This window comes from Garra rufa, chromosome 15, assembly GCF_049309525.1.
Source record: "Garra rufa chromosome 15, GarRuf1.0, whole genome shotgun sequence".
NCBI lineage: Eukaryota > Metazoa > Chordata > Actinopteri > Cypriniformes > Cyprinidae > Garra > Garra rufa.
The window spans coordinates 6,526,373-6,538,581 of NC_133375.1; the positions used below are offsets into that span (position 1 = coordinate 6,526,373).

General features: G+C 34.3%; 2 protein-coding genes across 2 annotated transcripts in view; both read left to right on the forward strand.

The window, feature by feature from the left end:
- Positions 1-4,981, forward strand: part of mfsd2al2 (major facilitator superfamily domain containing 2a-like 2) — a 36,472-nt gene extending 31,491 nt beyond the window's left edge. The window contains exons 13-15 of the mRNA XM_073819194.1: positions 3,998-4,141; positions 4,376-4,552; positions 4,636-4,981. Of these exons, the coding sequence (XP_073675295.1) occupies positions 3,998-4,141; positions 4,376-4,552; positions 4,636-4,981 (667 nt within the window). The remainder of the gene's footprint in view (positions 1-3,997; positions 4,142-4,375; positions 4,553-4,635) is intronic.
- A 4,543-nt stretch (positions 4,982-9,524) lies between these two features.
- Positions 9,525-11,665, forward strand: fkbp1aa (FKBP prolyl isomerase 1Aa). The gene is made up of 5 exons (XM_073819314.1): positions 9,525-9,634; positions 9,835-9,882; positions 10,544-10,656; positions 10,889-11,063; positions 11,310-11,665. The coding sequence occupies exons 1-4, from the start codon at positions 9,598-9,600 to the stop codon at positions 11,015-11,017; spliced, it is 327 nt and encodes a 108-aa protein (XP_073675415.1). The 5' UTR covers positions 9,525-9,597; the 3' UTR covers positions 11,018-11,063; positions 11,310-11,665.
- The last annotated feature ends 544 nt before the right edge of the window (positions 11,666-12,209 follow it).

Genomic DNA, 12,209 nt, shown 5'->3' on the forward strand with positions numbered 1-12,209 from the left:
GCATAAAAACATGGGCCAAAATTGGTAATAATCTTACTAAACAGCTGAATATTCGCAAATGCATTCTTTGTCACGAGGGGGCGCTTTAGGAGTGCTGAAATTCTACGGTTTCCTAGTAACGGCTGTACACAAATCAGCATTAACGCAGTTTTATCAGAAATGAAATGAAAATGCGAACGACACGTTTCTGAGGACAGTCGGTTCCCTTCAGATACATTCATATAAAGACATCCGTGCCGCGTTTTGACTTTGAAACCTGCAGCATGCATATTTATTCAATATGACATCATTGCCTTTTTAAGTTTCATCCAGCCCTATCGCGATTCTCGTATATCCGTCCCTAACTCTTAAACTTATAATTAAACCTTTTTTTATACTATTTAATACATTTAAAACTTTGTATGGCCTTAACTTTGATACGGCTAAATTGATGAGTTTGTAATGACCCGCACGAGCCCTCTACTTTAAGATAGTCCGGTGAAACATTTTAGTAGCCCGACTGGAAAACACAATAGCCCCGGGACATCGGGCAGGCAATTTTGCGATCCCCAAATTCTCGTTTTAAACATAATTCTTATTTGTCGTTTTCAAGCCATCGAGGACTGATGCAACAACCTCCTGATAACTGGCATGTTTTATCTACCGCTCTGTTCCAGGGCGCGCAGCAAGAAAGACCGGCGGATCACACTACAGCCTCACGTGCACACACGAGCGGAGCTGTTTTTTTCTTTTCTTTCTTTTACATATTATAAGCATAACAAAAAATAACTATTTAGCATGAAAGCGAATTAATATGAAACCGATGCAACTGCATATTCAAGCACTTTCAAGCACTTCATCCAAAATCCAAGCATTTTTCAAACCTTGAAAACACTACATTAAAATTCAAGCATTTTCAAGGAATTCAAGCACCCGTACGAACCCTGTATTTTTATTATATACTACATATGAACGCTGTAGTAAGAAAAAAAACTGAAGAAACTTTTTATTGAAATTTTTTATAAAGAATTTTATGAATGGGCCAGTGAATCACTGATTCAAGGTGTTTAAAAAAGGTAAATTCATTCAGTAATTAAACACTGCTGTGTGCAGAGACGCAAGACATGGCTTTGTTTAAAACCATTTTTACTAAATGGAGCACAAAGACAATATTTTCTTCATGATTTAAATGACTTAATATTACATTCTTGTTTATCTCATTTTGTTGCCCTGACACTTAGTAAAGTCTGCCACAGACCATGCTAAATGCTAACTAATCTGTTCATATAAACATTCTAAACGTGTGTTTCCTAGAAAGTCTGTGCATATAATAAGCCTACTACGATTAAAAAAATCTCTATTTGTTGCTTTACAGTAACAATAATCTAAATTTGACAGATGGTAAGATTGCTATTATGAATTTAAAGGTTACAGTAAGGTAAAGACACCTGAAGCAGCTGCATTTTGCTGTTTAAATGCTGGTTTAATAGAAATAATTTTAATGCGCATGCAAACTCAATCTTGATGTGACAAGACATGGTAATAAAAAACATTCCCAGGGGGGTGTTCCATAAAACAAGTTTACCAAATAAGCCAGGCTTATTTCAGTTAGTCTGACTTATTGTCACTTGATTTGGCACAAAATAAGTCAGACTAACTGAAATAAGCCTGACTTATTTGGTAAACTTGTTTTATGGAACACCCCCCAGGAAATGAATACCTTACGAAATACAATAAATAACAATATAAATACAATAACTTGCTTAGGATAAAAGCATCTGAAAAATGCATGAATGTAAATGCAATGTAAAACAAAATGTGTTTTGGGTTACCTGATTCTGCATGTCTGTAAAATGGACAGCTGGCTGTATGATGATTCTGCATCTGATGGTCAGCATCCAGTTAGTGCTTGGAGAAATCTCCTGTAACAGACAGTGTCACAACACCCTTTTAGTGTTACTATAGTTTATGATCAGAAAAGACAACTACTGTACAGTAATAAAATTTACATTTTTAATAAAATAAGCATTTATCATATTTATTAGCAAAACTTGCTATATTAATATATTGCTAGCTCGTTACTCTCTTTAAAAAGTTAACCTGTTCTGCAAGTCAGTGGAGAACAGCAGCCTGTGGCTAATTTGGCTAATTTAGTAACGTTAACATTAACTTAGTTAAATTGATGAAAGGGGAAGCTCACCTGTTGTTTGCACCGCGACGACGGCAATCACCAGAAAAGACTCTAATACACCTCCGATGCAGACGACATGACCACGAGACCACAAACTTGAAAATAAAACACAAAATATGCAGTTAACCGCGGTGTTCAGTTTTACCTCAGTGTTTCATGTTAGCGCGCTGTTTATGTCACGTCTGTCACTGAAGGGACCGTCTATAAAGTTACATACGACATTCATACACACATTTCTTACTTAAACATCATTTGAAGAGAATTACCTTGCTAGCTATAAAGAGGCAGCGTTTAAAAGATATTATGCTGCTCTGTGACTAACGTTAAGTTTGTCAACTTCGGCTTACTGACATTATTAGCTTACCAGTTCATGTTATCATCGATACTATGGCAGTCATTCACAGAAGAAGATCCAAAATACACCTCCGCGCTCAGACGTTACAGACGACATCCAGACCAGAAACTTGAAAATAACAAACAAAAGAAGGGCTTGAAAATACAGTTTAAAATCTCCACAGAAACAGTGGTGTTGCTTAACGCACTTTACCTCAGTATTTCACCTCAGTTTACTGTTAAGCTTGAGTAAGGGCTCGTCAGACGAACTAACTTGCATTAAAGGGCAGCCGAATATACAAACGTGTTTCTCAGTTTAAATAAAGTTTATTTCGACTAATATAGGTCACCTTAATTTACTCACCAGTCCAGGTTTTCACCGTTATGGCGGCGCCCCGGCCGTCAGTCAGAAAAAAAAGGCTACCGACACGAAAAACACGATGAATATTGTTAGTTTGCTGTTAACAAGTGAAAACAAATTAAAATTGTTCAGTTTTTCCTAAAACAGAAATAATATACTAACCTTTTTGTCGAGTTATTGATGCAACATTTCTCTTTTGTCCTTTTTACCGCCACTTCCTCTCAACAGGAAAAAAAAAAATCTCCCTTGCCATTGGTCAATTTTTCGCGGGCAAGTTCACTACTGTAAACGGATTTACAGTAGTGGAGAATTACAGTAGTGATCATATATTTTCCCATAATCCTTTGCAGTTTACAGTAAAATACTGTATATACATTTTACAGTATCTTACTGTAGATATTACAGTAAAATACTGTTCAAATTACAAAAATCGGTTACAGTGTAGCTTAACATGCTAATCTTTCTAAAATGCTAAGTCATGCTTAAAAATAACTGCCTCACTGCTTAATAATATTGTTTGGAAAAGCAGCCAAATCAAATAATTAATAAATCATGGTTAAAAAAAAATACATTTAACAAATATAAATTATTTGATAATGGTTATGTGTTTAAATACAGCACATGTATTCCAAAGTAAAAAAGTAGCCTATATTCTTATTTTTTATTTGATGGTCAACATGACATTTTAGAGTTAGAAACTGTTGCAGAAAATGACTGATAAATGTCTTTTAAACTAGATTTTTAAAATATTTCTTCATCTTGGACACTCGTATTTATCATACCTGAATCACTTGTATGAAGCATATCAATGATACCTCAAATCTTTGGACAAGTGCGCGAATACGTCTATGAGCAAACAGGCATACAATTTTGCCTGTCGATTGATAAAATAGGTGACAAAATCTCACTAATTTACGCAGAAGTATAGAAGTACAGGTTTGAAATTAAGCCAGTAAGCAACACCCTAGAAATCCCACAGAAATGCACTAAAAACCACTCTGAACATCCTTACAACCACATAGCCTACTCCCTAGCATGGTGGTTGTGAGTTTTGCACAGGGAAATATCACTCACATTTCTTAAGAAAATATAAAAACCTGGTTTGAATGCCTAAAATGCCTTGTTTTGCTCAGGTCAATGCTGCCAGATGTAGTGGATGAGTTTGCCGTTCAAAACCCGTCCTGCAAGGGCCTGGAGCCCCTGTTTTTTTCCTGCTCGAGATTTTGCAACAAGCTTGGAGGAGGTCTGTCTGCTGGCATCTCCACTATGACACTACAGTGAGTCAGCACTCGCTCTCTCTAAGCGAATGTAATGCCTGATTTAAAGTGGCAGCTGGTCAGTTCTTAAAAATATTGAGGACACTGACTCGGTGTCCTGCAAGATTTTAAATACTCTCATGCAGTTTTGACCAGAACAAAACCAAGCTCGTGTTTGCAATAGTTCAGCCTTTCTGTAGAAGTCTGAAATGTTCACCATGATATATTGAGCTTTAACCTTGTGTTTTGTTAAAGCTACACAGGATATAAAGCAGGTGCATGTAGTCATGCGGATGGAGTCATCTTGGCACTGAAATTACTTTTGGCTCCCATACCAATTGCCTTTTTGCTGGTGAGCTTAGTGTTTTTCTATCTGTATCCAATCAATGAAGCACGTCAGAAGCAGATTCAACAAGATCTCGGAAACTCTAGGTAGGATTTTCAAGTATCAGCCAATGTCTAAATCTAATAAGATTTATGAATGTTAATAATTGTGCATTTTCTTTTGCTTCTAGGTCTAACACTGCAATGCCTGCCAGTTTAGAAGAGGAAAATGTCCCCATTTTTCAACAAATCTATGACTCCAGTCAGAGTTTCATCTTCAAATCAAGGACTAGAATGATATCTCATCTTAATGCCTGTCAAGCTTCTCAGAAACACTGCAACATGAGTGCTGATTCACATGTCAGGATGTCGAGTGCCAAGTCAGCAATCCAACTTCATAAATCAACTTACCCAACATCATCACAGCAATATAAATCAAGTGTGAAACCTAATGAATCAAGGTTGAGTAAAACATATGAATTTGCACTTAAGTGTCAAGATATTCCAGATGAGAGGTCAAAAGCTACATGGGTGTAGAGTTTGCAAACAATGCGTTAAGTACTTTACAAGCAAACTTGTCTGTATGGAACTGCACCATTGACTCCCTAAACTCTTTTTAAACCTCTATTTAATAAACCTCTTTTTTTACAATTTGTTGACGCTGTTTTACAATTTTGTACATTTAAATTTTAAATTTAAAGTTAATAAGTAATACCATAGAAACAAGCGTGTTTCTGAATATTAATCTTGCACAGCTGTGATTCTTTTTAGGCATGAGGGCGTAGGAAATCACAACTATATTCGCTACAAATCAACTTTACGTTAACATTGAGTAACCTAACTTACATATAGCCACACTACTGCCACTTACTTCATCTGTTGCGAACAAAAGCAAAGTCGATGCATGCTCTTCGAGAGAAATACAGAGGAGTGGCGTTCCTGAGTCAGTGTTGTGAACGAATCGGTTGAGTAAATTGATTCAATGACTCGCTCATATGGACAGGAAAATGATTCACAAACACCTCACCATTAATGTAGACAGTTTGCCTGAAACATGAAAACACACTTACGCTGTAATTTTATAATTAAAATGCTTTAAAAGGGAAGGGGAAACGAACAGAATGAGTTCCGTTGTTCTTAATATACTGGAATATGATTCGTATCACTTGTCACTAGGCGGCGATAGTGAAAAGTGGAAATGAGGAGGAAAGATTCTTTGCAGTGGGCGTAACTTGTGACGGTGGGTGGGCGTGGTTTGCGGTACGGTGGGCGGGGCCGGATACACTTGAATAGTCATTTTTAACACTAGAATGTCAGTGCAGTTGGATTAAATAGTAGTACTTTTGCATACACTATTCTGAAATAAAAAAAGCATTATTGAAAAATGCATTAACAACTGTAAATTTCTTTGAATTTCATTCCACTTTAATTTTGCTCCCTTAAATTACATTTAAAATGATATTTAGTCTGAAATGTATGGAAGAAGGTTATTTCGACTTTGTATCACACAAAAAAATATTGTGAGATAAATCTAGCAATTCTAACTTTTTTTCTCAGAATTGTAAGATATAAAATTATAAAGTCAGAATTGCATGATATAAACTCAGTTCTAAGAAAAAGTCAGAAATGCAGGTTTTTATCTTACAATTCTGACTTTATTTCTTACAACTACCGTGTCAACTAGATGAGCCCCAGAGACAGATCATCAAGAAAGAACTCCTACCCTAAACAGCCACCGGCACAAGGCCATGGGAACCAGATGAGTCCTCCCCAATTTGACTTTTTGCAATATGGAACTCTTGCATTATTATTGACATTTTATTTTATTATTTTAATACTGTAAGGTTGCTTTGACACAACTTGTATTGTAAAAAGCGCTGTATAAATAATCTTGACTTGACTTGACTTGACAACTGTGAGTTTATATCTTGATATTCTGAGCAAAAGAAAGTCAGATTTTCAAGTTTATATTTTACAATTCTGACTTTATAACTCGCAATTGCAAGTTTATATTTTAAGACAAAAGTCAGAATTGCAGGTTTTTATCTTACAATTCTGAGAAAAAAAGTCAGATTTTTGAGTTTATATCTCACAATTCTTTTATATCTCACAACTGCGAATTCTTACAATTCTGAGAAAAAAAGTCAGAATTGCACATTTTTCATCTCACAATTCTGACTTTTTTTCTCTGAATTGAGATATAAATTTGCCATTACCAATTATAAAGTCAGAATTGCAGGTTTTTATCGAACAATTCTGACTTTATTTGTCAAAATTGCGAGTTTATGTCTAACAATTCTGACTTTATAACTTGCAATTGCGAGTATTTATCTTACAATTCTGAGAAAAAAAGTCAAATTTTTGAGTTTATATCTCACAATTCTTACTTTATAACTCACAATTGTGAGTTTCAATCTTGCAATTCTGAGAAAAAAGTCGGATTTTCGAGTTTATATTACACAATTCTGACTTTATAACTCACAATTGCGAGTTTATGTGTTACAATTCTGATGAGAAAAAAGTAGAAATTGCACGTTTGTAATCTCCCAATTCTTTTTTTCTCAAAATTGTCAGATATAAACTTGCAATTGTGAATTATAAAGTCAGAATTGTGACATAAACTCAAAACTCTAAGAAAAAAGTCAGAATTGCAGGTTTTTATCTAACAATTCTGACTTTATAAATCACAACTATGAGTTTATATCTTACAATTCTGAGAATAAAGTCAGATTTTAGAGTTTATATCTCACAATTCTTACTTTATAACTCACAATTGCAAGTTTTTATCTCACAGTTCTGGTTTCATTTCTCAGAATTAAGAGTTTATATCTCCCAGTTCTGATTTTATAACTCAAAAATGTGAATATCTTACAAAAAAGTTAGAATTGCGAGATTTAAACTCGCAATTGTGAGATAAAAAGTCACAATAACATTTTATTTATTTTTTTTTCCAGTGGTGGAAACAGGCTATTTAAAAAAAAAAAAAAAAAACTTTTTTTTTAGCATAAAAGTTTGTCTTACATCTATCTTAAACTGTTTGGGCAATAATGTAAGCATTTATTTGTGTTCCTTTCTTATGAAGAATATTTTTCTAAAAAACTGCAAGATATTTTATAAAAAAACAGACTTTAAAGTTATGTCTTAAAGTCAACCCCGTCATACTAACCATTCTACGCCCATAATACTTTAGACTCTGCTTGTATGTGATAATATTTACCAGAAATCATCATTCAGGTCTCTTTAATAGTAGTGCAAAAATGGTTAGTAGTATTATACTTTTTATTCACATTTTTGAGGCATATTATAGTCAGGGAGGGTACTGTCAACCTTAACAACTCAACCCTGTCACAAAATTAAAATGAAAAATTTTAATCCATAAGTATATACAATGTACTTATTTTACTGCTGACATATACGGTCTACTCTCCTAACTACATGAGTAGTGGGCATTTTAAGTGAAAAGCCCCTTCACAAATATATGTAATTCTCATTGTTATGGGGTTGTAAACTTGCGACAGGGTTGAGTTATTTACTTCATTTATTAATAATTTTAATGAAATAAATAATTAAATAGTCATGGTTTCAGCAAATATATACTTACCAAAATTATATGTTTGTTATAAATAGATTTTTTGATGTAATATGTCCATTTAAACTTTGACAAGCATCCTACATCAGACATTACACCCACATTTGCAGCATAAAGACAATGTTGGGCATGCTGATATGTTGACCCAGAAATAAGGGAACAATATGAGAGAGAAACTAAACCAAAAATTAAAACTGAAGGAAATCCATCCCTTCAAATTTGTTACAGATTTCAACCTTTTTGGAAAAATATATGGAACTTGATTAAGAATAAAAAAATTCTGGCTGATTACTACTAACATGCTAAGGAGTAAAACAATAAAGTTATGGTTTTAGTTAAACTTCTAAATTATTATTATTATTATAAATAAAGAGACCATTGACACAAAATTAGTGTATTTTAGCTTCAGTCCTGTAAAAATGTGAGAAATATAATAAATGTTACATTTGTTAAAAAAAATCCTTTTTAAACCAATCCTTTTTTGTCCATTACAGGATTGAGAAAAAAGGGTGTTTGGGAAAAAAAAAATGAAAATAATAGAAGGCGGTGGGAAATTTTTATTTATTTATTTATATACCGTTCAAAAGTTTGGGGTCAGTTTTTTTTTTTATTTTTTTAAAGAAATTAATACTTTTTTTCCACCAAGGATGTATTAAGTTAATAATTAAAAGTTTATTAAAAGTTAATAATAAATAATTTACATTGTACTGTACATTTACACTGTACTTTTTAAACTTGTTATTCATGAAAGAATCCTGAAAAAAAAAATCATAGGTTCCAAAAAATATTTGGCAGCACAACTGTTGATATTATCCAACATTGATCATTCTAATAATAAATCAGCATAATAGAATGATTTCTGAAGGATCATGTGACACTTAAGACTGGAGTTACAGCTGATAAAAAAAATCAGCTTTTCATCACAGGAATAAATTCTATTTTAAAGTATGTTAAAATAATAATAATAATAATAAAATATATTTTATATTGTAAAAACATTTTGCAATATTACTGTTTTTTCTATATTTTTAATCAAATAAATGCAGCCTTGATGAGCATAAGAGACTTCTTTAAAGACTATTACAAGTCTTACTGACCCCAAACTTTTGAACGGTAGTGTATATTTTTTGATATGTGCCTATAATCATCTGGGGTATTTAGAAAACGAATCATATGTCTTTAAAAAAAATGAATATTTCAAGTCGAAATGTTACCAAATCCCAGGAATGACCGACGAAAGATGATCTTGTTGTGAAGGAGATAGAAATTGCATAAAAAAAGACCATGTACAGTGCAAAGAGAAAAAGTAATAATACAATAATCAGAATTAAGTTAGCGCATTTTCGTTGTACTAAGTGGAATTCCAGTTGAAACTATAACTAATATGTCGATTAGTGGTTGATAGACGTACAGTACAGAGGTGCTCTTCGACGTTTGTCCGCTGGGGGCGCTGCATCCTCGTGTGTGTGGCGCAGACAGGGGGTTTCTGCCCTCAATCACAATTACTGAATTACTGAAGCGCATTTTGTGTGCAGAGCTTCAGGAGTCAAAACAAGCAGCCAGGATGGGAGTCGAGGTTGAAACCATTACTCCTGGAGACGGTAAAACGCACCACAGATGCAATCACATCGACAAATCACAAAAAACAACACTTATATATCTCACATAAACCGCTTTTAAATCCACACATTTTGCCTGTTTTGGCCATCACGGGCGTTAGCCTGTTAGCTAAACACTAACCTCGTTCCACAAGATTTGCGGTGCATCTTTAATATTTTTTTCTTCCTGCTTTGCATTTTAGGAAGTACTTACCCTAAAAAAGGACAGACGTGTGTCGTGCACTACGTGGGTAAGTTTAACAAGTCATCGTGTTGATGAATCGAATGAAGGGTGTTAGCCAGCATTAGCTTATTAGCCGCATTGACACAATAGACACTTTCGCATCCGCGAGCGGCTCATGGAGGTTTTAAATCGTTATGGTTGAAACTAGCTTTAATATTTGTATCTTTAATCTTTCGTTTTATTTCTAAAGTTAATAAACAGCTCCAACTCCATTGGATTTGATAAGGCCTATTTTTTTTGCGGACATACAGTGGTTATGTTACTATCGTTAATGGTGAGATAAAAATAGCGGGTATATTTGCCCAATGTAGACGTTTTTGAATTTTATATTCGAACGTTCTTTTTGTTTTACCGCGTCTATTATGATCTGAATGTTTAGATTCGAATGTTTTGACGCTACAATGTTGCCTTTCGAATTCTCCGTGGGTGTGATTGGTTGGAACCTGTCTTGTCAAAACCTGTTTGGGCATTTATAACGCCCAAATATTTCCTTTCAAACGGCCCTTGTTCTGATGAATCGAAATTATTGTGATTTGCAGTCGTGGAAGGCCGTTTTAATATTTGCTGTACTTGTTTTAATGAATGAAACATTTGTGGTAAACGCTCCTGACGCAACGTCGTTCATATCCACGTTAATTCCCCCTTTTTTTTTTCTTCTTCTTCCTCAGGCTCTCTGACAGATGGACGCAAGTTCGACTCCTCCCGGGACAGGGGAAAGCCTTTCAAATTCAAAATCGGTAAACAGGAAGTCATCCGTGGTTGGGATGAGGGAGTAGCCCAGGTAATTAAAACACATAAACACATTCTTCTTGATATCCTCTGAAAAACGAGTTTGCAATATAAATCTGCCTGACCTACATTGAGCTGTTATCTAATGGCACACAGTGTGTGTTCATAAAGTAGATCTCGGCCTAATTGGAAAACGTCCCTTTTGCTTCGAGCCGAGTCATTTCTTTAAACCTTGTTTCTTACTGGACTTAATTTGATAAAATGACCTCTCCCCGTTTTAACAGATGAGTGTCGGGCAGCGTGCCAAGCTGACTTGCACTCCGGACTTTGCTTATGGGAGCAAGGGGCACCCGGGCATCATTCCTCCCAACGCAACCCTCATATTTGATGTGGAGCTGATTGGCTTGGAGTAAAGCCCCCACAATTGGACTCAGGTTATTCCCTATTCATTCTTTCAGGGTATGTTCTTCACATTTCTCATACGTTCTTTTGCTGTGTTTACTTAGTGTTTAAAACATCCTCCTCCAGTTGCATGGATCACTTTAATAACTAAGAGATCATCTTTAAAGGAGATTATTCTAGTCTTGGTCGTCTTGAGTTTATTTAACAAGCTCTTAGATTAAACCCTTGTAATCGTATTTATGGCTTTTGAGGAACACGGTTGAGTTGTTCATTAAAACTCTCTCTCTCTTTGTTTTCTTCCAGGTCAACCTTTTTAAGGAACATTGCTCCATGCATGTGATCCTCAAAAGGGGCTAGTGTTAATAGCGATACCACTTAGCTTAGCTCTGTTTTGCATTTGTATATTTTGTTGCCTTTTTAATTTCTTTTCTGCTTGACATAATCACTGGTATACTCTCAATTATTGGAAGTTCACTAAGACACACGTTTCTTTTTTTTTCCCCCTTTTCCTTCTCTCTTTTTATATTTGATTTCTGTGTTGTAAACGCGATCACAGCAACAGGGTTGTGGCTGAGCTGGTAATAAGTACTCTGGTGGGGAAATCTGGTTAAGTATAAAAACAAAACTACTTGAAAATAAATTGTTTATAAAAAGATCAAGCTGGTCTCTGATGTGTTGATTGGGAAACTCGAATGGTGTGTTTACATGTGATGGTGGTACAAGATTTACGTTTTTTAAAGAAGTTTCTTCTGCTCACCAAGCCTGCATTTATTTGATCCAAAGTGCAGCAAAAACAGTACAATTTTGAACTATTTAAAATAACTGTTTTCTATTTGAATATATTTTAAAATGTAATTTATTCCTGTGGTTTCAAATCAGACTTTTTAGCATAATTACTCCAGTCACATAATCATTCAGATTTCCTGTTAAAAAACACTTATGTTTAAAACAGCCGAGTAGAAATTTTTCAGGTTTCTTTGATGAATGGAAATAATATTTATTTTATTTATTAATTTATTTACTTATATTTATATATATATATATATATATATATATAATATGTGACCTGGACCACAAACCAGTCATAAGGATAATTTTTTTTTTTTTTAATTGAGATTTAAACATCTATCAGCTCAATAAATAAGCTTTCCATTGATGTATGGTTTATTCGGATAGGACAATATTCGGTTGAGATACAACTAT